At 52.9% G+C, this 24,820-nt stretch overlaps 8 protein-coding genes across 8 annotated transcripts; 6 read left to right on the plus strand and 2 right to left on the minus strand.

Annotated features, from left to right (window-relative positions):
* The first annotated feature begins 591 nt into the window (after positions 1 to 591).
* Positions 592 to 1,979, plus strand: BU26DRAFT_86452 (uncharacterized protein). Its single transcript, XM_033836416.1, has 2 exons — positions 592 to 818; positions 867 to 1,979. Coding segments are annotated over exons 1-2 (972 nt in total). The 5' UTR covers positions 592 to 816; the 3' UTR covers positions 1,837 to 1,979.
* BU26DRAFT_490862 (uncharacterized protein) lies at positions 1,965 to 3,939 on the minus strand. The gene is made up of 2 exons (XM_033826068.1): positions 3,037 to 3,939; positions 1,965 to 2,960 (listed from the first exon to the last, which is right to left on the minus strand). The coding sequence occupies exons 1-2, from the start codon at positions 3,659 to 3,661 to the stop codon at positions 2,269 to 2,271; spliced, it is 1,317 nt and encodes a 438-aa protein (XP_033679773.1). The 5' UTR covers positions 3,662 to 3,939; the 3' UTR covers positions 1,965 to 2,268.
* A 168-nt stretch (positions 3,940 to 4,107) lies between these two features.
* Positions 4,108 to 12,599, minus strand: BU26DRAFT_608306 (translational activator). The gene is made up of 6 exons (XM_033835833.1): positions 12,432 to 12,599; positions 10,287 to 12,373; positions 9,557 to 10,235; positions 9,317 to 9,511; positions 5,103 to 9,272; positions 4,108 to 5,051 (listed from the first exon to the last, which is right to left on the minus strand). The coding sequence occupies exons 1-6, from the start codon at positions 12,556 to 12,558 to the stop codon at positions 4,270 to 4,272; spliced, it is 8,040 nt and encodes a 2,679-aa protein (XP_033679774.1). The 5' UTR covers positions 12,559 to 12,599; the 3' UTR covers positions 4,108 to 4,269.
* Positions 12,600 to 12,717: 118 nt separating this feature from the next.
* BU26DRAFT_608307 (ATP-dependent RNA helicase A) lies at positions 12,718 to 17,732 on the plus strand. The gene is made up of 4 exons (XM_033835834.1): positions 12,718 to 13,639; positions 13,798 to 14,515; positions 14,573 to 15,553; positions 15,604 to 17,732. Exons 1-4 carry the CDS (start codon positions 12,913 to 12,915, stop codon positions 17,612 to 17,614), a joined length of 4,437 nt encoding a protein of 1,478 aa, XP_033679775.1. The 5' UTR covers positions 12,718 to 12,912; the 3' UTR covers positions 17,615 to 17,732.
* Positions 17,733 to 18,573: 841 nt separating this feature from the next.
* BU26DRAFT_568772 (uncharacterized protein) lies at positions 18,574 to 19,347 on the plus strand (the record flags this gene model as incomplete). The annotated part of the gene is made up of 1 exon (XM_033833803.1): positions 18,574 to 19,347. One exon carries the CDS (start codon positions 18,574 to 18,576, stop codon positions 19,345 to 19,347), a length of 774 nt encoding a protein of 257 aa, XP_033679776.1.
* A 432-nt stretch (positions 19,348 to 19,779) lies between these two features.
* On the plus strand, positions 19,780 to 20,253 carry BU26DRAFT_568773 (uncharacterized protein; the record flags this gene model as incomplete). The annotated part of the gene is made up of 1 exon (XM_033833804.1): positions 19,780 to 20,253. The coding sequence occupies one exon, from the start codon at positions 19,780 to 19,782 to the stop codon at positions 20,251 to 20,253; it is 474 nt and encodes a 157-aa protein (XP_033679777.1).
* A 1,612-nt stretch (positions 20,254 to 21,865) lies between these two features.
* BU26DRAFT_568774 (uncharacterized protein) lies at positions 21,866 to 22,648 on the plus strand (the record flags this gene model as incomplete). The annotated part of the gene is made up of 1 exon (XM_033833805.1): positions 21,866 to 22,648. One exon carries the CDS (start codon positions 21,866 to 21,868, stop codon positions 22,646 to 22,648), a length of 783 nt encoding a protein of 260 aa, XP_033679778.1.
* Positions 22,649 to 24,050: 1,402 nt separating this feature from the next.
* Positions 24,051 to 24,746, plus strand: BU26DRAFT_568775 (uncharacterized protein; the record flags this gene model as incomplete). The annotated part of the gene is made up of 1 exon (XM_033833806.1): positions 24,051 to 24,746. The coding sequence occupies one exon, from the start codon at positions 24,051 to 24,053 to the stop codon at positions 24,744 to 24,746; it is 696 nt and encodes a 231-aa protein (XP_033679779.1).
* Between the last annotated feature and the right edge of the window lie 74 nt (positions 24,747 to 24,820).

Below are 24,820 nucleotides of genomic sequence, written 5' to 3' on the forward strand. Positions count from 1 at the left end.
TAGCTCCACATGCGAGCTCTGTTATGGCCAATTGCCTGCTAGAGCACGCCTTTGGTGTTGATTCGTTTTCGTTTGACCGATTCTTTCCGAGATACCTCGGACATACAACCCTCCGCAATCGGGAGGCAAGGTATGCTGCAGCTTGATATGGAGAAGAAGGACTAGCTTACTGCAGTCTTAAATCCAGCTTCTGAAGATATACTCGACGACTTCTATGCAGTTTCTCGTCTTACGCCGAGCCGGGGTAACGGACGTGCGGGTGTCGACGTTCCGTATAGAGTTGAGGGACGACCGCACATTCAACGGTATTGCGATGTCACAAGAAATAACTTCTGGACACTTAAAGCATTTAGCGAGATGTCGGAGAGGAAGACGGGATCGCAAATGGGATAACCCTTCAGGTCAGTACGGGATTGAGGTTTGGCGATTACTAAGCGGCCTTCGGCTAAATTCCGGACCGTCACTGCGCCAATGACTCGACAGACAACCTTCGCCGCAACGCGACACTCTACATCATAGGAAGCATTCTGTCAGCAATATACCAGAACAAAAAAGCTGAGGAGCTGATCTAAGGTATAGTCCACGTCTGGAGAACCCAACGCTCTGGTGACCTCTGGTGGCATGATTGCCGGTCCCCCATCCGCCTTCAAAGGCTTAATACAGAGTATACTACGACGCGCGACGAGTCTGACCTAGGTATAACTAAGGGAGAAACTCAAATGGTCACTCCTTAGACATTCCAGCCAACGGCGAAAGGTCGACTCCTGGTTTCCTTTATGTATCACCCAACTAACGTTGAAGCATCTAAACTCCAGCATGTAGGCGTCTCCACCCTTTTCTATCCCTCCTATTAATAATCTAGACAGGAAACCCAAGAAACCCAAGCCTAAAACCCATTCTACACAACAGAAGAATGCGCGAGCCCTCCGACGCGCCCTCTGGTCAATCACACCTGAAAGCTGTCACCCGCAGAAACAATCCCCACTCTTCTCCACCCTTCCACCAGAAATCCGCTTCCTGATCTTCGAATACGCCGTCACACAAACATCCGACTACACATTCACCCTAGAGAAAACCTCACGCCACTACCGCCCCGGCCACGAGCACCCCACCCGCATCTCCACCTCCCTGCTCCTCACCTGCCGCCTGATCTACAGCGAGACGCGCGCCATCCCTCTCCTCAGCACCACGCACCACCTGTTCGGCGACGACTGGAACCCCGTCGGCTGGCCGCAGTACCTGTTCCACCTCTCCAGCCAGCAGGGGCAGAACCTGTACCACCTGCACGCAACGACGAGCTGGGACTCTATGTTCGACTTCTCGCGCCTGCTGCTGCCACATCTGCACTGGCGCAAACTCACCTGGACGCTGCGCGTGCCGACGTGGCAGAAACCCAACGATCAGGATTACTGGAGCCTCGTGGTCGATGACCTGAATCTTAAATGTCCCCTTTCCGTAGGGTTCCTCCCGAGCTCGTGTCGCGAGGTCAATGTGGAGATTGAATTGCGTGCGGATTACGATGAGCCGATTGGCATGTTACGCGAACGAGCGGCGCAGTACCGCAGCTCCGAGGCGCAGAAGAGAGATGGATTGAGGTTGCCGTTTGACGAGGAGTACTCGATCGAGTATACATGGGATGCCATGGATTTCAGTGAGAGGTCTGATACGGGGCACTATGTTGCGCGCACCTACCATGTTATTCGACTCTGTTGGCGGGAGAGGGTTCCGGAGAGGGAGTACATGCACTACGATCATGTCGACTGTCTCCGAAGCAAAATTTTCAAACCGGTTATAGAAAGGCGTGCAAAGGACGGTGAAGAAGCAGAGTTAGATTAGATGGGGATATAAATAATCTCGTCCACCGTCTCCGAAACTATATTATCAAACGGGTTATAGAACGACGTACAAAGGAAGGTGAAGCGGAAGATTTAGGTTAGATACGAAGAAGACGAACACAGAGGTAAAACGCGATACAAATTCCTATTTTGTATATGCAGTAACACCCTCTAAGCTTCGGCATACAACAGAGGAGGAGCAAGCTTAAACAGAAACGATCTGGCCTAGAGACCTCTTAACACCGGATCCAGAACAGCCCCAATACAGAAACCGGGTATCATGCCCACGTCCCATTCCCATGCCATTTGCGCCCTCCACTAAATGCCGAGACGGAAAAAAACCCCGCCCGAATGCCGAAAAATGCAAACCCATTCGCGCCCTCCAATGCGAAACAAAGCCTCCATGCAACATCCAGCAAAGAGCAAGGTAGGTTCAAATCTGCACCAACTTCAAGACATCATCCAATGAGCCGTCCAAATCCTCGACGTCCTTCACACTGCCACCCTGCCACGTCAACTCCTCGTCCAGCACCATTGGATCGCCTAGATCCACGTTCCATCCATTCGACACTCCATTCGTCGATGCGCCATTGATACCATTAGGCAGCCCATTCGGCAAGTTCTTAATCCTGCCAGAATTGTACATCTCCTCCATGCCCGGCGTGTCCAGGAAGCGGCTATTGGTAATAGCCCCCGCTATCAGTGGCACCTGGCCTAAGTAGCTGTCCCCAAGTTCCAGCGCCAGTCTCAGATCCTCCATACACATCAGCCTCCTCTTCCTCCTCTCCTCATGCTCAACGGGCAATTCGCCGCCCGGCACACGCTGCAATTCTCCCCTCCCCACCATGCTCTCCTCTTTCTCTATTTTCTTCTTGAACTCGGCCGTCTTGACAAACCCTGGGCCGTTCGAGCGGACTTGCTGGAGGAAGTTCGTAAGTGCTTCCTTGATGTAGGTTTCCGTCGCGATGTTCATGTATTCGGCGCAGTCGGGCGTGTGGCCCTGCGGGAGGCCGAACTCGTAGCATATCGGGAGGAGGCGGTGCGAGATTGTGGTTGCGGTAGGGAATTCGTGGGTTTCAGTGAAGAGGGAGGAGGTGTAGCGCTTGCGAATTTCGAGGTCCCAGTCTATCCACATTTGTTAGCACTGTCGCCGCGCTGATTGCGACCTGAGAATAGAAAAGGAGTAGATGAGTATACGCACTTGTCTTTTGATACCCGCCCGCCGCACTCGCCGGTCCCGCCTCTGGCAACTTGACTCTCCTCGCCTCGTGGTATTCCGCCATCACGCTTCCCACGCCGTCTAGGCCAGGGTCTGTTCCCACCCCACCTTGCTGTATAGTCTTCAGCCTTTTCCTCTCCCTACGGCTCAACTGCATAACCTCGTGCTTCAACCTCTTCTCGCTCTCATCCCCTGTCCCCTTCGCGACCCCGCTGCTCGGCTTATCCGAGCTGCTCACCCAACTTGCAATCCCCGCCTCCGGCGCATCCCTCCATAAATTCGCGTATATCCCCATCATGAAGGCATTGTGCGAATGTTCGAGCGCAGGAGTTGTGAGTATCCTATCCAATCTTTGCGACAGTTCGTCTTGGTTGAGGTTCCCTAGCAGGAACGAGGATAGCGAGTTCTTGTACGTCGTCCAGTCTGCATCGCTGATCGCGGATTTGACGGCGCTGTATAAGGGCTCGACGTCGACGCGGGGGGCGCGGGGGACGGTGGGTTTCTTGGATTCGGTCTTGACTATGTCGGGGATACCGGGGAGGGTTTTGGAGGCGAGGACGGGCGTGGTGGAGACATTCATGTCATTGGGGCGTATTGTGCCTGCCATGATGGCAGCCGGAGGTGGTTTCGCGTGATGCGATCAATCGCGGAGGTGTAGCAGGCGGCGCGTGCTGTGGTTGAGGCCGCGGACTGAATGCGCGTGGCGCAGGGCGTCCGCGCAGCTACACGTTTGCAGAGAAATTCCAACGAGCTTTTGTGGGGTTCAAACTGGTCGCAGAGCTTATGCGAGATGGTATCCGATGGAAAATCGACGCATTAGGCTTTGGGCGGGGAGCGCGGCGATTGAAAGCGCCGTGGTGGAGGAAGCGTGAGGTTGGATTAAGGTCGGAGGTTGCCGAGTTCGCCAGCGGGAATGATCAGATCTGGGCCCCAAGCACGAGTGGTCCACCGCAATCCAAACAGCACAGTAACCAAATGTTACGGCCCGAATATAATATATCACCCAATACGATCGAGCATATCAATAGCAGAAGCTCGGCCAACGGGTATCCTGTACGCCATAGATTCATATTTCTACATGTTGCGCCAGCTAATGTAAAGTCATGTCCAAGAAGGCGCTTTTCCATACCTCAAAGCCACTGCCACCACATATTCATGCCCCTCGCTAGAGAACGGAACAATCATGATGTCGTCTCCTTCGACTTATGCGAAGACTTATCCCGACTCGCCGAAAACGTCGCCCAGCTCTACCATGCCCACACTCCATAGCTCCCTCTCGTCCTCGACCTCATCGCTTGACAGACCAAGCCCTCCCGCACCGCCCTCAGCTTCCTTACGCTCTCTGGCTTGCCCGGCCAACCTCAGCGCAACACGCTTGAAGTAATCGCCCATGCTGCGCTGCTGGCCTGCAGACAAGCTCTTGCCCGGTCCTGCCATGTATTTATCAAATACCGCACTCTCCTCATCCACAACAGAGAAGATGGCAAGGAATGCAGCTTCAGCCGAGAGCTTAACGGGAATGACAGGGTCTCGCACAGAGGCGAAGACAGGCGGCGCAAGGAGTGGGATGTGCGGTCGGACCATCTCATTATGTTGACGGGCCACCGTCCTGAGAACCACGAGTGCCAACCTTCTCGAATCCACTGGATTCCCAGGCTCAATGACTGGTGCAAGCGCCTCGAAGATCGGCTTTGTGTGATCGTACGTCTTGTTCGTTCGCTCGCCCAACAAATACTTTCCTGCTGCCAGAATGGAGTTGTCCGAGATGACAGGCTGCGAGTGTCCGATGCCCTGGGAGATGGTATTGACTGTCTCGTCGGCAAATGATTCAGTCAAGGCATCCGGCGAGTCCAAAAGGATAGCGTTGAGGGAAAAGATGGACGCTTTACTGAAGTGAGTGGTCAGAACGCGTGTTTTGATTAGGCTGGCGGCCCCGTCTACGGGGAGACAGCCGATCAGGGCGCCGAGGAGGCGAGCGTTGGTAATCGCCATCGCGTCTGCTTGCGTGTTAGATATAAGCGAAGATGTTCCAAGAGATGGATGCTTACCATCGGAGTCGTCCGCGTCGGTGTCAATGAGTCCCAGGATCGCGTTCCTGCTCGCCTCGTTCATGTTCTTCCCAGCCTTACTTACTACCTCGAACAATGCCTTCAACATAGCAGTCTTGACAGCCTGGTCGCTCGTTTTTGATCCCGTGACCAGTTCCGCAATCAAAGGATCAACCCTAGGCGTGAGCTTGATTAGAGTCCCAAGGGCCTTGGCAGCTCGTGCTCGAAGAACATCGGAAGTAGTATCAGCGAGCGACTTGGCAAAGGTCCGCTGAAGCTGCGGTAAGAATGGCTTCAAGAACGTGGGAATCTTCTCAAGCAAATTGTTAAGGGTGAGCAGAATTGCTGCCTTGACTTCCGTAGAGCGCTCCGTTACCACTCGGATGAGCGGACCGGTGATCTGGGTAACATTTGGCTGTAATGCTTTGGCATCCGTTCGATCGATGATGTCCGAGATGGCCAAGGCGGATTGTGTTCGCTGCTCTACCGTGCCGTTCATGAGGCCTTGCAGGAAGATTGGCAGGATAGCGTTGATACCCTTGGGTAGCGAGAAGCCAGCAAGGTTTGACCCTGCAACGCCAACCTGTTGAAGTGTCTGCCGTGTCGAGATAACGAGAGATTCCATCTCCTCTTTTCGCAGTTGCTTGGTCAGTGCAGTGAGAGCAGTCCATGCTGCTTTGACCACATCTTTGTCCCCATCACTAAAAGAGACGAGGAGAGCCCGGATAAGGTCGGGGTAGTATCGTGAAAAGTCAACGTCCGTTTCCTCGAAGAACTTGGCCAGATGCATATCGGCTCTCGCCCGCCTACGTTCATCGTCGTGCTTAGCCAGCGCAAGCATAACACTCATGGCTGTGTTGAGGCCGTCGAACTCGTCAACGGATAGTAGCACACTATCGAATGCGCCTTCAAGCTCAGATCGCAGCTCTTCATCCTTGCAAGCGATGACGTTGTCCATGATAGTATTGAGAATGGCTGGGAGCCGCCTTGTCATTGCGCTGCTAGCTACCTCAGCCAAGGAAGCGATTGCCCGAGCATTGAAGCTAGACATCGGCGATTTGAGTAGTGTTGGTAGGAGGTTCGGTAGGATGATGTTGGATCTTGCGTTGTCTGTAAGAAGAGTGAGGAGAGCGGACAGAGCGTTCTGGGCATCTTCTTCACCCCGGAGAAGGGAGAGCAGGTGTGGGAGGACCTGGTCCACAGCTCTCTTGCCAAGGATCTCTTGCAGGGCGTCGAACGCTTCAGCTGCAGCTTCGCGGACGTCGCTGCTGGGATCCACCAAGGCCGACCGAACGACTTGGATCAAAGTCTTCTCGTAGTCCTCAAGCTGCTCTGGCGAGGCCGCTGATATAAGCTCCTTCAGAGCCATGCAGATTCCTTGCTTAGCGTCCGTATCGGTGGAGTGCAAGCCCTCTTCCAAAGTAGGGAGCAAGCTTGCCAAAACGCCGTCGCCAGCCTTACGGATAAGTTCTCCCAGTGCGTTGCCTGCAATGACCTTCTGCTCCATGTTCGAGCTGGCAAGTCGCCGAATGATGAGCTGAGTAAGCGTAGGAATGAGCTCGCGAAGAGTGCGTGGTGTCGCCACCAACGCCTTCCAGACGTTGATAGCTGCGGAACGGACGAGGCCGGATGTGTCACATCTGCAAATGTACAGAGCGGACAGGACCTTGTTGCGTTTCTCTTCTCCAAGGGCTTCGAGAAGGGATTGGCCAGCTTCTTTGGCGCCCTCTTCAACCTCTTCTTGCTCTGCTTTACCGCTGATTCCAGTGAGATTGAACAGCAGGTCTCCCACGAGCTCGACGGAGCTAAGGCGAATACGGTGGCTATCGTCCGCGAGGCCTCGCTCTAACTCAGGGAGAAGGAGGTCAATAGCCTTCGTAGCGAAATTCTTGACTAAGAGACGGCCAGCACGCAGTGCAGTCTCCCGTATTGACTCAACGTCATCCGCAAGACCACCTAGAATAGGTGGAATGATCTTGCTGAGGTAGTTTGCGAAACTGTTTCCGAAGCAAGCCGGCAAGAAAATGAAGAGAGACATGAACCCTTCGCGGACAGATGGCTTGCTGCTGGCCACGTTTTGCAGGATGCTGGGCAACGTCTCCTCCAGGCGACCCGTCCCGAGGCCCGCGAGCACCTCGGAGAGTGCCTGGGCGGATCCCAACCTGTCGCCAGCCCCCGTGTCTGATTTGAGTGTAGCCATAAGACTTGGAATGAGGTCGGGCAATGCATCTTCTCCGAGTTTCTCCATAAGCGAACCAAGCGCTTTTGAAGCTGTTGCTCTCGTCGTTGGGACAGGGTCAACGATCGCTATACGTAGGCCAGCCACCAAGATCGGCAAATGCGATATGAGATCCTTACGCTCCGTGAGATGTGCTAGGCTGCCGATGATCTGCGCTGCTTTCCGCTTCGTCGCAGATCGATCGCCTAGTCCTCGTTCAAGTATACGAACGACAAGGGCGAGAGAAGGGGCATCAAGATAATGGGCGAATTGCACCTTAATAAGCGCATCAAGAGCGTCGTCCGTGTATTTTGTCGGATCGCTCAAGGCCTTGAGCAGAATGTTCACCACACTCTTGATCTCCGGGTTACTGATGACTTCACCGAAGCGCTGCAAGCTTCGGTTGGCTGAGGCTCGCACTTCTTTGTGGCTGTCGGTGAGAACCGTCGTCAACGGCGGAATGATGTCCGGTAGGCTTAGAGATAGCTGGTGTGGATCAAGGTAAGCCATTGCTCCCAACGAGTCACAGGCACCCTTTTTGCTTCGCCATTGGTGGTCATCTAAGCCCTCTAGCAGAAGCGGCAGGACTTGTTTGACGCCGTAGGAAGTAAGGGTTGAAAAGCAGGTTTTCGCAGCGTCCAGACAGGCTTCTCGGACGTCTGCGCTCGCGTCGCCGAACCCAGCAAGCAACTGCGGAAGTATTTGGATGACATACGGTTCGAAGATTCGACCGAGAATGAGGGAGAAGAGCTCATAGGCCAGAAAGGCACCTTGTCGTTGATGGACTTCTTTCTTGTTCTCGGCAGCACTTTTGAGTGTGGACATGATCCGGTACTCTTTGAGCACTCCGAGCCCTTTCCCGCGAACAATGCCTGCGAGACCGTAGGCCGCCCCACGCTGGGTTGGGTACTTCTTTGAATGAAGGAGCTGCTCTATCATCTGTGTGACATAGGCCGGAAGCTCTTGTTCGGATGTTTGCACCAATGGCGGTAGACATTGTGCCACGGCATATTGTACCGTCTCTGACGGCGTGCTCAAAGTGGCCAAGAGCCGCTGGACGACCTTCGGGACACGCTTGTCTCCAGCCTTAAGATGCCGACCTAATGCGCCGTAAAGGATGATGACGGCTTCGTTAACTTGATCGTACATCTCCGACTTCCGATCGGGACCTTCAAGTGCGTTCTCGAATAGCTCCATTAATGGCTCGACTTTTGACTGCGCTTTGGTCGTGATGACTGATGTAGCTGCGTCGATCATCTCCTCTCGTACAGTCGCGTTTCGGTCGCCCAGAGGCCCGTCATAGACCATGAACTGAAAGAAGTCGACAAGGTCTGTGTCTTTGAAGGCAGGCGTCATCTCCTTGAAAGCGAGAGCTGTACCATCTCTGGCTTCCCAAGGGTCTCGCAAATCAACTTTTCGCGGCATGCCGTATTCATCACGTTCTGGAAGTCGGGGCTTTGCTTTCTCTTTGTAGGATTCCTGCAGGTGCTTCAGGAGGTCCTCAAATATCTCCGGGAAGTTGGCCACCATCTCTCCCATTGAACGTGCTGCTGCCCGCCTGAGTTGCTTATCCAACGACTCGAGGTATGGCGTAACCTTGGCTGTGGCATCCGCCTTCAACTCAAGTCCATTGTCTTCCCAGATGGCCTGAGCGAGCTCGGCGTTCTCTTGCACATCGTCATGGCAGGCCAACCAGATTTCCTCGCTGAACGTGAGGTCGTTCATATCAAGTTCGGCGTCGATGGCTTGCAATGTTGCCGTACGAACGGATATCTCGGGTACAATAGTCCCACGAAGTAAGGCCCCCAGCTCTTCGTTGGTAATGTTGGGAGCTAGGCCACGGGACAAGTCCATCAAGCAATCTTTGATCATTTTATAGTGTTGATTGTATCGCTGCATAGAAGAAATGAGAATCTCAAGCAGCTCTTTTCGCGGAAGTCGATCGTCGGAGCCTATCGGGTCAGTCAAGAAAGACGTTGATATTGGGGAGACATACAAGACCCTGTGTGAAATGACACAAACTCTAGCGCTAGCACAAGCTGCTCGTCAGCGTCTTCTGATGATGACCGACCAATACCGCCTTTCTCGAGCACCAGGAAGACGAGGACAAAGCAGTAAGCAAGGGATACGGCGTCTAAAGGTCGCTGTTCGCTCATGAATCGGAGGCGGTAGAGGACCCTAGTAACCAGATCTACCCATTGTTAGCATTTATTCTCTGGTAAAAGCGTGTACGCACCTCCTAAATCCTCTTCCTCATACTCTTCAGACAGTTGAATCGAGCCAATGGTCCTCAGGGTGGCGACTCCGACAAAAGGTCTCAGAGCGCCAAGCCGCGGTGAAACCCTCTGAGAGCACTTGATGAAGGCCATCGCAGGGCGATCCCCGAGTATGAGACCTACTCCAGCACGAATGGCTTGTATGAGAAGTTTAACTGCCGGGCCCATCCACTGCTCTGCTTCGGTTGGCGGACCTGTCGCCAGGCTCTGGATAATGCCAACTCCCCGCTTCATTTTCCGCTCTATCTCAGCGACCTCCTGCCGGATAGCGGACTCTTTCGCGAGCTGTGCGTTTACCTTGGCTTGCTCGTCCGCTGTGAGTCTCTTAGTTTGGCCCTTCTTTTGGGCCAGTTGAGTTCGCAGCTCTTCCTCCCACTTCAGAGTATCGTAGTCTTTCGTATTTTTGTCCAGGGTGACCGGTGCTTTCTTAGACAGAACATCAATGTATGCAGTGCCTTCAGGAGTCCGAAAGATGGCAGCTTCGGTTGGACCTACGGAGTCCAGCTGTCGCGGATCAAGATCCCGACTGAACTGATCCACAATGAAGGGCAATGCCACCTCCGGAGATACGAATGCGAGATCTGTGTAAGCATTGTATGCCGCTCGACTGATTACCGGAAACTTGTCATTTTCCTTATTCTGCTCAGAGGATTAGTGAGTGAACTGGGTGAGAGGAGGTGAGGGACTTACTGTCGTCGCGTCGTGTATCAGGTCTACACAATCTTCCAAATAATCCCGAGCGAGCTGACCTGGATCTATCCCCATCCTGAGACAAAGGTCAATCCAAGACACCCGCGGCACAATCTCAGGCCGAGCCAGGACAAGGAGCCCTATACACTGTTTGCAGAGCACGTCCACGTCCAAACTCGCTCCGCGTCTCTTCATAGACTCCTCGGGCAAACAGAAACAACCAAGTACGGTGTGCAGGTCGCTGGAACCAGATTTCGCTGCGATTGCTGCACTCTCTTTGTCGGATTGCTCGTGCGATTTGTACCATGACCAACATCCCGAGATCATGATGCTACTGGTTGCCTCTGGCGCTCCAAGGTACGTTTTCGTCAGTGCTTCTTTCGCTACGGATTTAGCCTTTGCCGAGACGCCATGTGCAACGATGAAGAATATGAAGGCATGTGCCCACGCATCTCGCGCCTCAAGTGAGATGTTGGCTTCAGACAACCATGGCGCCATAGCGGTCAAAGCACGCAGAGCTATCTCAACTTCTTCCTCAGTGGTGAGTTTGGAATAGACTCTGGGATTGAGCAAGAACGAAGGTTTTGGCTTGATTGTGAGCAACTGCGTAACGACATCCGTCTTCTTGTAGATGAGCTTCGCATCCCCCAAGACGCGGACTTTGCCGATAAGAAGTGCGGTCACATAGTGACCTACGGTGGCCATGCCACTCTGGCTAGCGGGAACTGGGTTAGCAATGACCTCCTGCCACATCTCCACTAGTTTTGGGAGAGTAGCTTGACAGAAAGCCATAATGTCTGACTGGGCGAACTGTTCAGAAGAAAGATCCCACCAGATTTCCGCTGCTCGAATAGCCCATAGGCGGCGCACTGGGATGCGCTTGTCCGCCATTCCTTTGAGGAAGGCATCGGATACGGACTTGTCAAGCGCGACACCGTTGGCTAAGCCGAATGTGAGATGTTTGGTCAAGGCAGATACTTCAGCCACCACGGCTGGCTCATTGGGTTCTTTGAGTGCTACCGGAGCCATGCCAATGGGGATCTTCTGAGATAAAGACACAGAGCGGGGTAGAGCCGTTAGCATTTGGGCGTGGAGAACCTTCTGATCCACTCCAGTGACCTTCCCTTGTTTCAGAGGATTCAGGATCTCGTCTGCGACTTTGCCGAGGGCGGTGACATTGCTCGACCGCGAAGCAAGCGCCTGGAAAGTTCGTAGAGCCCCTGCACGGATGGTCGGATTCGTGGACTTGACATTTGAGAGCAGCGGCTTCAGCAGATTGCCAAGAAGCACTTCGGACAGGTCCATTGATTCCGGAAGTGCTAGTATCATTGGGGCGACGATGTCGTTCAATACTACTTCCGGGGCTCTCAGAAGAGCTTTTTCAATCGGCGGAATGACCTCTTTGCGCAATTCATCGAGCGTGGGAAAGGTATCGAAGAAGTCGTGGAACGCGTGCGAGATATGGTCAGGCAATTGACTGCGCGCACCGACGATCTCTCGCACGTAGAAGGTGTAGTATTCCTGCTTGTGGCGCTCCAAAATCGGTTTGACAGCCGAAAGACGTGATGACACGCCGGCTATGGCGCCAAGGAACACGGCGTTTCCAGCCGTTGAAGACGAGCCCTTGGTCGTGAGCGTGGCTACCAGGCTGGCGAGCGCGTCCTCCCCAATTTCCTTTGATCGAAATAGTCCACGAAGAGCCCGGCGCGTCGACACCAAAGCCGACTCCTGTATGCGCGCTGCACGACGGCTGTCCCCACCCGCCATGCACGTCTCGAGCACTCTCGCCAGGGCAACTGACACATCCAGGCCGTATTTCCGCCATTGCTCGGGCGCACTGGCGAATTGTAAGAGCAGCACCGAGCACCAGTCCACCAGGACGAAGGCATTGACGTGTGCTATGCCTTTCTTGACGCATTCCTTCTTCAGGAAGTCGACAATCGCGGGCAGTGCAACGGACCCATTTGGGCTATTTATGAGCGATTTGAGGACCTGCTCGACGGCTCGTCTGGATTCGCGGTCGTCGTACAGCGGGTAGGTTTCGAAAAGGAGATCGAGGAGGAACTTGAGGTCGGGAGAGACGATGGCTGCGTGTCAAAGTCAGACGTCACAGTAGCAGACAGAGACGCGACATGCCACACTCACATTCATCCACCTGGTGTTGCAGCCCAGACAGCTCGGAAACCCTGCGCTTCGTGGAGCTGGTCACGAGCCCACGCCGCAGCTCGTCGCGGTCGATGGCATGCGAATTGCTCGCTCCATCCACAGCCATTGTGTATCGCCCATGTGAATCAGCGCGGGGCTCTGGCGGGGTGCTGGCGAGCTTAAAATTGAGGTTCTACCAGGGAGCTTTGCGGAGGAATCTTTTACCGAGGCGCCAAGCCCCACCGCATCGGGCACGTCCGCCCTTCGCGGACCCCTTCGCCGGCACCTCCGCCCTCCCGCCTGCATCTCCTCCTTTTCAGCAGTAAAGCGCGTACTAAATGCATCCAGGCAGCATCGGCACCCCCAACCTCGATCTAGCCAAGGATCAAGCGCCCTGGTTCTCTATACGGACGCCCACCTGATCGCCTTTTCTTCCCAAAGGCGTTGGTCTACCACAGGAGAGACCTGGAAACCATCTTCTATGGCCCCCAACAAGAAAAAGAAGAAGCCAGCCGGGAATCCCGCGCGCGGCTTTGCAACGACTTCCATCGCGAGCAAGCCGAAGCAGGAAAAGACAGCCGCTCCAAAGGAAGAAGCGGCCGTGCCAAAGCAGGAAACCGCCGTCTCACTGGAACCCGTCTCGCAAACCCCTCAGAGCAAACCATCGCGTACGGAGGTTGAACAAACCCCGGAAGAGCTAGAGGCTCAGCTCGAGCGCGACGAGCTTCAATTGCTTGTTGAAAAGCATGCATCAAAGGCACGGCGAGAATCCCGCCGACAGGCCTTGAAGATCCAGACCGACAGACGTGTTCTCCGTGGCCAGTCCGAATCAGTCACTGTACATGACTGGCTCTCCAAGGACATCATGGAAAACATCATCTCCCTTGCTCAAGCCGAGTCGACAGACTCAAACTTACGCCAGGGCCAGCACTCGCTGTTGAAGATTCTTTCCGAAGACGATGCCATATCCAAGCTGTGGATGTTAGACTTGACGTTACGTGACTTAGGCTTCTCTTCCAGCCACATTGAGCCCGTCCTGCGTTGGGTCTGCGCTAATGCTGTCAATGTCGATACTCCTGCCGGTATATGGGGCCTGCAAGAGGCACTAGAGTGGCTAGCTCTCGGTCACTGCGATGATTCTTCGTTCTCGTACGAACAACCAAAGACGAGACGTCCTGTGGCGGATACCCCAGACTCGTCGCGGCCCGGTATGTCAGCCCCTTTTTAATGCAGTCGAAGCATTCCGAGTCCTAAAGGGCGATATTTTCTCGCACCGAACGGGGTTTCTGCTTTTCAACGCTAACTAATATCCCATCGGACCTCCGCCGTTGCGAGAAATCAAGCGTATGCGGCTAATCCATTTCAGGCACCCCTCTTCCCAGTGTTTTCACTGTCGATTCAGTCAAAGGCTCAGATGGCGAGATATCCAGGGCTTCCACTCCGAATTTGCCTGCCCATGCTAACGTCCCGCATGCTGAAACCGATGACAGCGAAATAGCCGTCAGCGATTTGGACAGCGATCTAGAGCTAGATCAACTAGTTCCCGCCTATCTCAGGATCAAGGGCAAGTTGTTCGAAATTGACCCTGATGCAGTTGAGTCAAAACCACGGAAGCAAGCCAAAGGCGCTAAAAGTCGAAATGCGAAGACAGCCAATGCAGCTCGGCCTCCGGCAGTCCGAAAGCTTCTGTCACAGCTCCAGCAGCTGGAGTCGGATGCTCTATTTGACCAAGCAGAGGCTGACGCACAGTGGCCTGAGAAACGAAATCAGATTGCCCAGATGAAAGCGGCCCAAAGACAAGAGCAGAACGCTCCATCAACTGCCCCAAATGTAACTGTTGGAGCGACGAGGGGTCCGCTATCCCCAAGCGTGAATGGGGACCCAGACTCCCAGTCAGAAGCAGCCGGTTCCCTCTTCGACGGCGATGACGCCGGGTTGTTGGGCGATATGTTCTCCGCCGTCCCGGACCAGCACGCCCCAGGCGAAGTAGCTACCGAGAGCGCTACGTCCATTATGTTGCGTGATTTTGGCAAACGGACCGGTTTGTCTCCGAGGCGACTCTTAGAGGAAGCGGTTCGCTCGAGGTTCGTATCGGCTAATGACCTGACATGGAAGAGGCCCAACGCTAACATTTTCGGCAGAGATCCTGGAGCTCGAGTAGCATATAAGCTGGTCTCCCCTACTACCTATTCGTGCCGACATTCATTAGTCATTACCTGGTCCAAGGAACAAGTCATCGACTATGACACGGAAATCCTTGGGGTGAGCTGCACCGTTTCGCGGACTCAAGCCAAGTTTGAAGCGTCCACCTTGGCTGCCATCTCAATCGACCAGAGCGAGAGCTTTATTGCTACTGCGGCCCTTTTCTCTATCTCAGCGTCTTCCACCAAGGAAGAGAAAGTATATCTCCGACTGCCGTCTAACTGGAGGGAGCTTTACAGAGATTTCCTCGAACATCGGAAAAACCGCGTTGATAGTGCAGATCGCGACACAGTCAAACACTTACGTTCCCTCATCCAAGACCAGTTGGAAAATGAGGAATCTGAAGGTGTCGTACTTACCAGCCGATTCAAGATGCGAAACCAGGCGGCAGCAAGCTCGAGCGTGTCCAGCTCCGGCCACAGCACGCCTTCCGAGAACTCACAGGTTCTTAGGGATTTATGGAATCAAAAGTCGTCCACAACTGCATTTCAACGTATGCTGTCCTTTCGATGGACGCTTCCCGTTTTCGGATTCCGCGAGTACATTATGTCGACAATCGAGAAGCATCAGGTAACGCTCATTTGCGGTGAGACTGGCTGTGGGAAGAGCACGCAAATTCCATCATTTGTCCTCGAACACGAGCTCTCTCTCGGCAGGACTTGCAAGATATTTTGTACTGAACCCAGACGCATTTCAGCGATATCATTGGCTCAGCGTGTCAGCGACGAGTTGGGCGAAGCACCAAAGGATCTCGGGACGCCTCGCTCTCTAGTTGGCTACGCTATCCGATTAGAGACCAAAACCTCGGCCCAGACTAGGCTTGTGTATGCTACTGTAGGTGTAGTTTTGCGTATGTTGGAGTCCTCGCGGGGTCTGGAAGAAGTCACGCATTTGATCATTGACGAAGTCCACGAGCGAAGGTAAGCATCGCCTTAAGAATAACTAGTAGAATAATGTTAACAACTAACAGCATCGACACCGATTTCCTACTCATTATTCTTCGCTCCCTCATGGTCCTCCGACCTGAGTTGAAGGTTATATTGATGAGTGCTACTGTCGATGCACAGCGATTCTCGAAGTATCTCAACGATGCACCAGTCTTGAACGTTCCCGGCCGGACTTTCCCCGTCGAAACGAAGTATCTAGAGGATGCCATCGAGATGACCCACTACAGCGCATCGGCCGAAGACCGACTCGACGATTCAGACACCAGCGGAGCGGAAGAGGATGGGCCCAAGGACAAGTCAGGTATTCCAAGCCAGCTATCGGGCTATAGCTCAGCGACCCGCAACGTACTATCAAACTACGATGAGTACGCCATCGATTACGAATTGATTGTCAGCCTGGCCGAGACTGTTGCATACGACCCGCAGCTGAGCAGATACAGCAACGCTATTCTAGTCTTCCTTCCCGGCATCGCAGAGATCCGCCAGCTCAACGATATGCTAATCGCCCACCCTTCATTCAAACAAAACTGGCTGATCTATCCTCTGCATTCCACCATATCGAGCGAAGAGCAACAAGCAGCATTTCTGCTTCCGCCCCCTGGCGTCAGGAAGATTGTGCTTGCGACCAATATCGCAGAGACAGGTGTTACCATTCCCGATATTACCTGCGTAATAGATACTGGGAAACACAAAGAGATGCGCTTCGACGAGCGTAGACAGCTATCGCGCCTTACGCAGTCGTTCATCTCACGTGCGAACGCCAAGCAGCGGCGAGGTCGTTCCGGACGCGTTCAAGAGGGCCTCTGTTTCCACCTCTTCACGAAATACCGCCACGATAACCTGATGACGAATCAGCAGACGCCGGAAATGCTGAGACTATCGCTTCAAGATCTCGTCATGCGCACCAAGATTTGCAAGCTCGGGGACATCGAGAAAACGCTCTCTGAAGCTTTGGATCCGCCATCCTCGCGCAACATTCGTCGCGCAATAGACGCACTTATCGAAGTTGATGCCCTCACTACGAACGAAGAGCTTACGTCTCTTGGACGCCAGATTGCGAAGCTTCCGCTAGATGCGCATCTTGGCAAGCTTGTCCTATTAGCAAGCGTCTGTGGCTGTGTTGATGCCGCAATCACTATTGCTGCCGTCCTATCCTCCAAATCGCCATTCCTCACACCCTTTGGCGCGCGTCAGCGGGCAGACGCCGCTCGTCTATCGTTCAAGAAGGGCGATTCAGACTTGCTGACGACGTACAACGCTTACAAATCCTGGAAGGCCGTTTGCACTACGCGAGGTCGTTCTGAGACGCAATTTTGTCATAAGAACTTTCTCAGCTCCCAAAACCTGGGCAACATTGAGGATCTCAAAGCACAGTTGTTGTCATCTTTGGTTGAGGCAGGTTTTATCCAAATGTCGGCCGATGAGCGTCAGGCACTTAGCCGCTACCGTAGCAGTCCTCGATATCGCATGTTCGTCACGGTGCCAGCGCAATATGGCGTTCACTCCGACAACGATATCCTCGTCAACTCAGTTATCGCGACAGCCCTTTATCCGAAGATACTCACCCGCGAGGGGAAGGGTTGGCGCAACATCGCGAACAACCAGACCGTTAGTCTTGCGCCCACGTCGGTCAACAAAGCTTCATCCATCAATCCTATTACCGCAAAGTATCTCTCCTACTATCACATCATGCAGTCCTCGAATAAGTTTTACAATGCCCACTCGACATCCATCGTACATCCTCTTCCCATGATCCTAATGGTCGGAGCGGATTTAGACTTTAAGCTACATGCCGGCGTTATTAGCTCGCCGGGCAACGCGCTCCGGTTTGCGGTCAAAGATTGGGAGGCAGCCGTCGCTTTGAAGGTGCTACGTCGACGGGTTAAGGAGATCTTGGCCGGCAGTTGGAAGAATCCGGGTCGACATATGAGTGGTCGGGAGAGGGAGTGGTTGGGTTTGTTCTTCAAGATTTTTGATGACCGCTTCGAGCGTGAGAATCGAATTCGGGAACGGGGTGCCGCGAAGGGCAAATGAAAAGGCTGTTATTCTCGCAGCAGCCTTAGCTTTGGTAAGCTTGTGGTAGCGAGCCCTCCGTGTAGGGTAACATTGTTGGCTTATCCCGAATACACATCCAGGCATCACAAGGACGTCCCGTGAGCTGTCCGCTTGCCTAGCTTACGATTCCTCTGGCTTCAGTCTCTTTTTTTCTCCTTCTGTTACTTCCTTCCACTTCCTCTTCCCCCTTGCGCACCTGAGTTCTCACCCCAACCACAAGCGTCCTCAAGCCGTCCCGGGAAGCTTATATTCACTGCCGTGTTCCCAGGTTGCTCGATTTCACGCGCCGATGGCATCTTGTTCGGAGCTGAAAATGAGGTCGCATGCTTAATCTTCCGGAATCGGTGTGGAGGTTAGTTTTTTCGGAAGAATAGAGCCCTGGGAGATTGTAAGCCTAAGCGTTATGAATGACGCACATAGAGTCAAGGCGAAAAATTTGTGGTTCGAGTTTCCTGCCCGGGCGTGCATTTGATTATGTGATTTGGCTACTTGACTATCTGAGCCTCCTTTTAGACGCATGGCCCAAGTTGAAGACAGCCGTAGTGGGTACTTGTTGCGCGTAATTTTAGGGATGGGAAGTAAGGAGCAGAGCGCAGGTTAGCCGTTTGAGGTTGTGGTGGATAGAAGGATTGGCGTTCCCCTGTGGTCACGGGATAGGCACACTCCGGCGCCCGTGGTACGCCCGTCATTTGTTGGGCGGCTCACTTCGGCCGGTCTTGCTTGTTAAGGATAGGCAGGTGCGGGTGCAACGCAGTCTGTTCCTCGTGGCGGCTGTCCTCATGTCCAACAACCGGCCAAACTTTGTTGCATTGGGCAGCGTTTTCCTGCCCAAGTGAAGAGAATCCAAGACGATACGCTTCCTTCTTTTCCTATCTCTTTCAACTCCCTGTTCATCTCTTCTACAGCTCCACCGTTATTCCCGCAGAACGAAACCCGCCATGGCCGACGCCCACTCTTTCCCTCAATTCGACCGCCTCCCAACCGAACTCAAATTCGCCATTATCGAAATCACCATCAAATCGTACCTCCGTGAGCGTATTCGCACAGTCACTATTACCATATCGAGCAAAAATGGAGAACTCATGGCCAAAGTGCCCCCTCTCCCGTCAATACTCTACGTTGATCGCCTGTTTCGAAGCGAGGCTTTGCGACTACTTCGCCCGGAGAGCACCCGTAAAGCGACTCTCATGAAGCTGTTCTCATCTACCTTCAATTCCGCTCTCCCTCTCAATACACACGTGCCTACCCTCGCCACTTGGGCCGATCCACAGGTCGTCTTCGACCCTAAGAGAGAAACCTTAGAATTCGACCTACGATCCCTCAGCAGAGACGACCCGCAGCACACAGCGAAGCAGTGGCTAGCTCGGCTCTCGACAGGCCTCCGAAGTCGCGTAACTATGGTACAATTTTCGGTCGAAAATCAACCGCTGTTGCGATACGACGAAGGTCTAAAGCTCAATACATACGAAAACGTGCCGAAACTCCTATCTATCTGCGTTATCGAGGAAGAAGCGTGCATGCATACTTTGCATGAGGGTCAATGTCACGTCGTTTACAGTATCTACAGGTTGAGGAGTCACGTCGACACCAGCATGGTGCCATACTGTACGTACTACTTTTTCCCTTCCATCGAGGCCGGGCGGCAGAGGGACATGCGATTTTGGCTCTCTCTCTGCCGCGAGACTCGGCCATTGCTGATAGCAAGGGGTTGAAAGGAAATTGGTTAGCCGCTTTCGAATGCGTGTTTTACTATGAAAATTGTCTTGCGCAGTTATTAATTCGCTTGATCTCGTCACAAAGAAGATATGAGCATACTACACGTACAGCACCCGTAAAAGGGTCGCCACACCTAAACCCCCGAGCAGCAGGGACGCCACCAAAATGATCCACGGTTCAGTGTAGGCCGCATCAAGCGATGGAAAATTCTGACGCCAACGAGAGCCGCCATGGAACCCTGCATGTAATCCGTGGTTCGATAGCTTAGTGAGGCATCATCTCGAAATACATAAGTATTCCGCGCACTAGAGAAAAGTTTCATTCAGGCTTTGCTCAAAAAACTAACACCAACACTCCATTGTTCGCTTGGAAGTACGTTCTTACTCTCGAACCGCAATCAGCAAAATTTCTCCACCACTCCTGCCATCATGGCCACGCTACAATCGTTCCCACAATTCGCCTCTCTACCCGTCGAACTCCAATTCTGCATCATCGGATTCGCAGTTGAAGCTTGCCTTCCGGATCGCAAACGAGTCATTACAATTCGCATCTCTAATGAACGCCTGGCTCCCATCATCCCACGTCTCCACGCCATCTTCCACACAAACCGCCAATTTCGGAGCGAAGCTATCCGCCTGCTCAGCGCACCTACAGACCACGAGAATCGGTTGATACGGCTATTCTCCGAAACTTATCTACAGGCATTGCCAACGAAGTGGCACTTCGCGTCTCCCCTCGTTGTGTTCAACCAGGCAAAAGACAGTCTGGAATTCGACGTCCGATCGCTGAACAAAATATTGAGTCGGTGTGAGATAAAGGTATGGCTATCCCGTCTCTCGTCGGAAATGCGCGATTGCGCTCAGTCCACAAACTTCTTGACGCTCTATTATGACGAGCCATAATTACCATGGTTCGGAATGGTGGTCCATGCGAAATATTGGCCAAGTGATGAACAAAATTGGTATTTCCAGTGGAAGCATGCGGGAGTTTACGTGGAAGAAATTTCTGTTTCGTTTTATAGGGGCATAAAACGACGGCTTTTGGTGCGCAAGGTAGAAAGGCAATAAAGACTTCGAGGGACCATGTTACTCCGTCCTGAAGATGCGTGACAACTTCTAATCCAAAGCCACGGTAGGACTTTCACGTTCCATGGAACTACAACCACGCGTTCAACACTTTCCACAAGCTCCTTGCTGCCCAACAATGTTTCCACAAACCACCCGCATTGAATTGACTTTGCTCAGAATCCCTCCTTACAGCACCGAAGCTAATTTCCCATCCAGCACAATGGCACCACCATCAAAAACCAAGAGCCAGCCAAGTCAAATTTCTCTGGCAAACCCAAGAACAGCATTAGGGCGTCCTCGCCTAACCCCAGCGTCATCGTCGCAGCTGCACTTTCCACAGTTCGCTCGTTTCCCCATCGAACTTCAGCTCGAAGTCGTCAAGCACGCTCTCCACAATGAAACGAGCGGGCGACACATCTATATCCACATTCTCCGCCCAGGCATACGACCGAATCTTCCCCAGCTCCCCGTCGCATTCCACGTAAATCGCCTCTTCCGCTCCGAAGCACTGCGCCTCGCGCCGCCACGAAACATATTGCGCGACTCGTACACACGAACATTCCTCGGCCATGGACGAAGCTCGTTGCTAGTCTTCGACCCGAGCTACCACATCGTTCATCTGAATATTAGCATGCACGATGATGTGTTCTTCGAAGAATGCTTGACGCACTTTCGTTGGAGCTTCAGATCATGCGTTCAGCATCTGCGGGTCAGAGTCGCAGATAGACTAGATGTAACGCCTTTGTCGGGACCAGTCACGGCAGCTTTTGAGTCACTGCCAAGCTTGCGGGACCTTGTCATCGCGAGCCATTTCGCGAGTAGCCGCTACACGTGTTGGGAGTGTCTTTTCGCCAGAAACAAAGATGGACGGATCAAGAAACGGGAACGTTGGACAAACTGCAAGTGTTGGCTACTGCAGCAGTGGCGTGTTGGGGAGTCGTGAGAGCGAATTGGATACTGGATGAAAGGGACTCCACCCGCACCGCCAGAATCTTGGAAATCGATGTTCCCGAACAAGTCGCTACATGTACTTTGCATCGAGTCTTCTGGGAGTTGAGGAACACAGTACCATACGTGCTCCTACGCCTCGAGCCATCGATTTCCATCTCACGGATGGAGTATTGAGACTGCTGTCCAGCACAGTGAATGGCTTGTGAAAACGTGATGAGTTTTCGAGGCAGCCACTTCTAATGGACGAAAAAGGAAAGTGAAATATGTGTTTTTGTCACAGGAAATGAGGATCCATCTTACCTCACCTAGCAGTTAGTAGCGCTTGGTACCACTTTGCCAAAGTTCCTCAACAGTTATTCGGCGTCACGTGGTCACTCCTCCTTTGCAAGGAGAAACTAGGCAACTTCGGGTGAATGCCCGCATACTCTGCACAGGCATATATTGCCAATCTCTCTTTAGTTTACAACTGGACATTCTCCCACTCCCAAAGGTCATCATGGCCCCTTCTCAACGCCACGAATCCAACTCGTCGAAATCCTTCGACTACTTCCGAGAACTCCCAAACGAACTCAAAGTATACGTCCTTGCATGTGCTCTAGCGGACGAGCTGGCTAGTCGACGCCAGCAGAGAGAGAGCATTCTTCGCGCACCTGATCAGAGAGTGCTCACAAATCCGACCCGCAGCTACCGGCATCCGAACAAACTCGTCCTCAACTTCACAGAGGAGGGGGTAAAAGTGGTTACGACCCCATGGCTCGCGACTCTGCAAGTCAATCGATTCTTCCGTCGCGAGACCATTCGACTCTGCGGGGACAGCTTAGTGCCTGCCTGGAATACGGATGTACTCGGTTCCGCACAAACGACATGTGATCACTTGGTATTCTTCGAAGGACAGACGGACATACTCGAACTCGAAGGGTGCAAGATCAGCACATTGAAGAACTGCCTCAACATCCTGTCGCCCGCTCTGAGGAAGTGGGCTCGCTTCCTGTTCATCCCCACCAACGTACTTATCTCGAATAACGAACTTGTGTTCGGCTGGCCGGATAAAATCGACGAAGTAGCTGAGTTGCTGCCCAATCTCGAAGTCGTAGCAGTCAAGAAAGTGCAGGGCCAAGAACACCAGGGCATTCCAACGGAGCTCTCTCTATACCGGATAACCAATGAGCGGGGAGGCGATGGGAGAGAGATATCGGTTGTTAGGTGCCACGACGAGTATGTACCGAGTTTCATCGAAGAGGCGCGAAACTATACCTGGGGAGACGGCGCCTCGTGTTGAAAGAATGACAGGGAAATGGCGCGGAGGGGACGCAGGATACTCGCTGCCCAATGCAGAGTGGTAGATTTTCTATGGAATTTTGGGCGTCCGACTGTGCAGGCGTACTGAATGAAAGACTGCAGCCTGATTTCACGAAAGCTCAGCGGGAAAAGTGGGTGTTTTGAGATAGACATTCTTCGACATCAATTATTTGCACACTCAATTTGTCCACTCCCTCTCAAATCTCCTCTTAAAAGTTTTCGTCATTTTAGCGTTCGAATAACGTCGACCTAATGAAATGGCAATATCTAATAAATCAGAAAGCGCAAGTTCATTACTTAAATACCTTTCCGTCCTTCCTCAGGTCCCAGATAAGATCGAAGTACACATGATCGAATATGCCTACGAGGACGAGTCGACTAGACTACAAAAAACTAAGATCACCGTCACAATCAATTTCTTCTGGAAGCTTATTGCGGCGCCGCTCCCCAGCTTCCTCGCCGTCGTTCGAGGGTTCCGATACGAGGCTGTACGACTATCCAAAACGTGGTTGCTGCCCTGTCCTGCCTCTCACCTTAGTTACACCTCAAAACAACGGATGGTTCTCTTCATCGAGAAGAAAGACTTAGTGCGACTCAACATTGGTTGCAGTCTGTAGCCAAACATGGCGCCCTCAAGGATATCAAGAACGCAGTACGTTTACTGCACTTAAATGACGGCTCAAAGGTAGACTCGAACGAGTTATGGCGCTATTATATAGGCCGGTTTAATTGTCCCCTTCAGTACTCGAGATGGATCGGCCCTGTTACTGAAGCGGTGAAGAAGTTGCCGTAGTTAGAACGACTGACAGTTGCAGTCGAAGCAGATGATTACTACGCCTTGAGTATTTCTTTTTACAGGTACCGAGACACTGCGGTTCTGCAGGTTGCAAATAGGTGTTTTGCTTTCTATTCCAAACTTGCGAATCCTAACGAAGAAAGGTAGACGAACAATAGGGGATGAAAGAGTTTTTGTCGGTTATTGGACAACACCAGGGCTAAGGTACACCGTGTGCGGGTCTGCATTGGTTGGCAAGCATGCACGGAGATTGTGGTGCTATCGAGGATATTCTCACGAGGGATCTCAAGGGAAGTACTTTCACCTTTTCCCTAATCTCAAGGAGGTTGAAATTCGGAGTAACAGAGGTCTGAGACGGTTCAGGAATGTCTTCTGTAAAGAGAGGATCAGAGCGCGCAGAGTAGAACTGAGGTACTGTCATACTCATACAAGCTGGATAATGGGGCAACGGGTGTCGAGCAGGGCTGAGCGTGAACAGATTTGCGTGGTTGGCACTTTCACTTTTCAGAAACACTAGTGGCGAAGGAGCGTACCTGCCCTGTAAGGGTTGCTCTACAGAACTAATTTCTCTCGCGGGCAGCATACCATGGAGCCAACAAAGACCACGTCACGACGCAACCGTGCTTCCATCCGTTCCCACGCCTGCCTGACGAGCTCAAGGTCCGCATCATCGAATGCGCCTTCGACGCTGAGCTCGCTGAGCGTGACAAGCGAATCACCATCACTATGCGTCCAGATACTACACTCGTATACTACACTCGTCTCACCGACCGCATGGCATATCTTCCACGTCAACCGATTCTGGCAGTCTGAGCTACTCCACCTGTTGAACGGGAACCTCATCTACGCGCTGAACGCCGACGAGCCTGGCTTCTTTGAGCAGAACGCTATATACTTCGACCCCGCGACCGATGTACTGGAGGTCAACATCTGTGGTCTCCAGGGGAAGGGGGATGTCGATCGCTGTATCGCGAGGTTGTCGGGCGAGCTGCGAAGCAAAGTCACCCGCATGGAATTGGTGACCGACCATCTCATCTACGGGCAGCTTGTAGTGCCAGTACCACTACCCAGACTCTTAGCTCGGCGAATTTATGACTGGGTGGACCTTTTGCCAGCCGTAGAAGACGTCCTGATCAGCGGGACTGTGATGATTCAAAGTGCACAGGCAATGCAGGAGGTCGAAGATGTCGATGTGCATCACATCTGCAATTGGGGGAGTCGGGTTGTGCTGGAGAGACAGGGTCTGCCAGACGTACGACTTGATTTCATGGGTATTGACTGATTGAGACGGACAGGCTGTGGTGGGGTTCCAGCGGCAATCTGGAGGGCTTTCTGTAGCGAGATGCACTCAATTAG

This window comes from Trematosphaeria pertusa, assembly GCF_010094035.1.
Source record: "Trematosphaeria pertusa strain CBS 122368 unplaced genomic scaffold BU26scaffold_14, whole genome shotgun sequence".
Taxonomy (NCBI): domain Eukaryota; kingdom Fungi; phylum Ascomycota; class Dothideomycetes; order Pleosporales; family Trematosphaeriaceae; genus Trematosphaeria; species Trematosphaeria pertusa.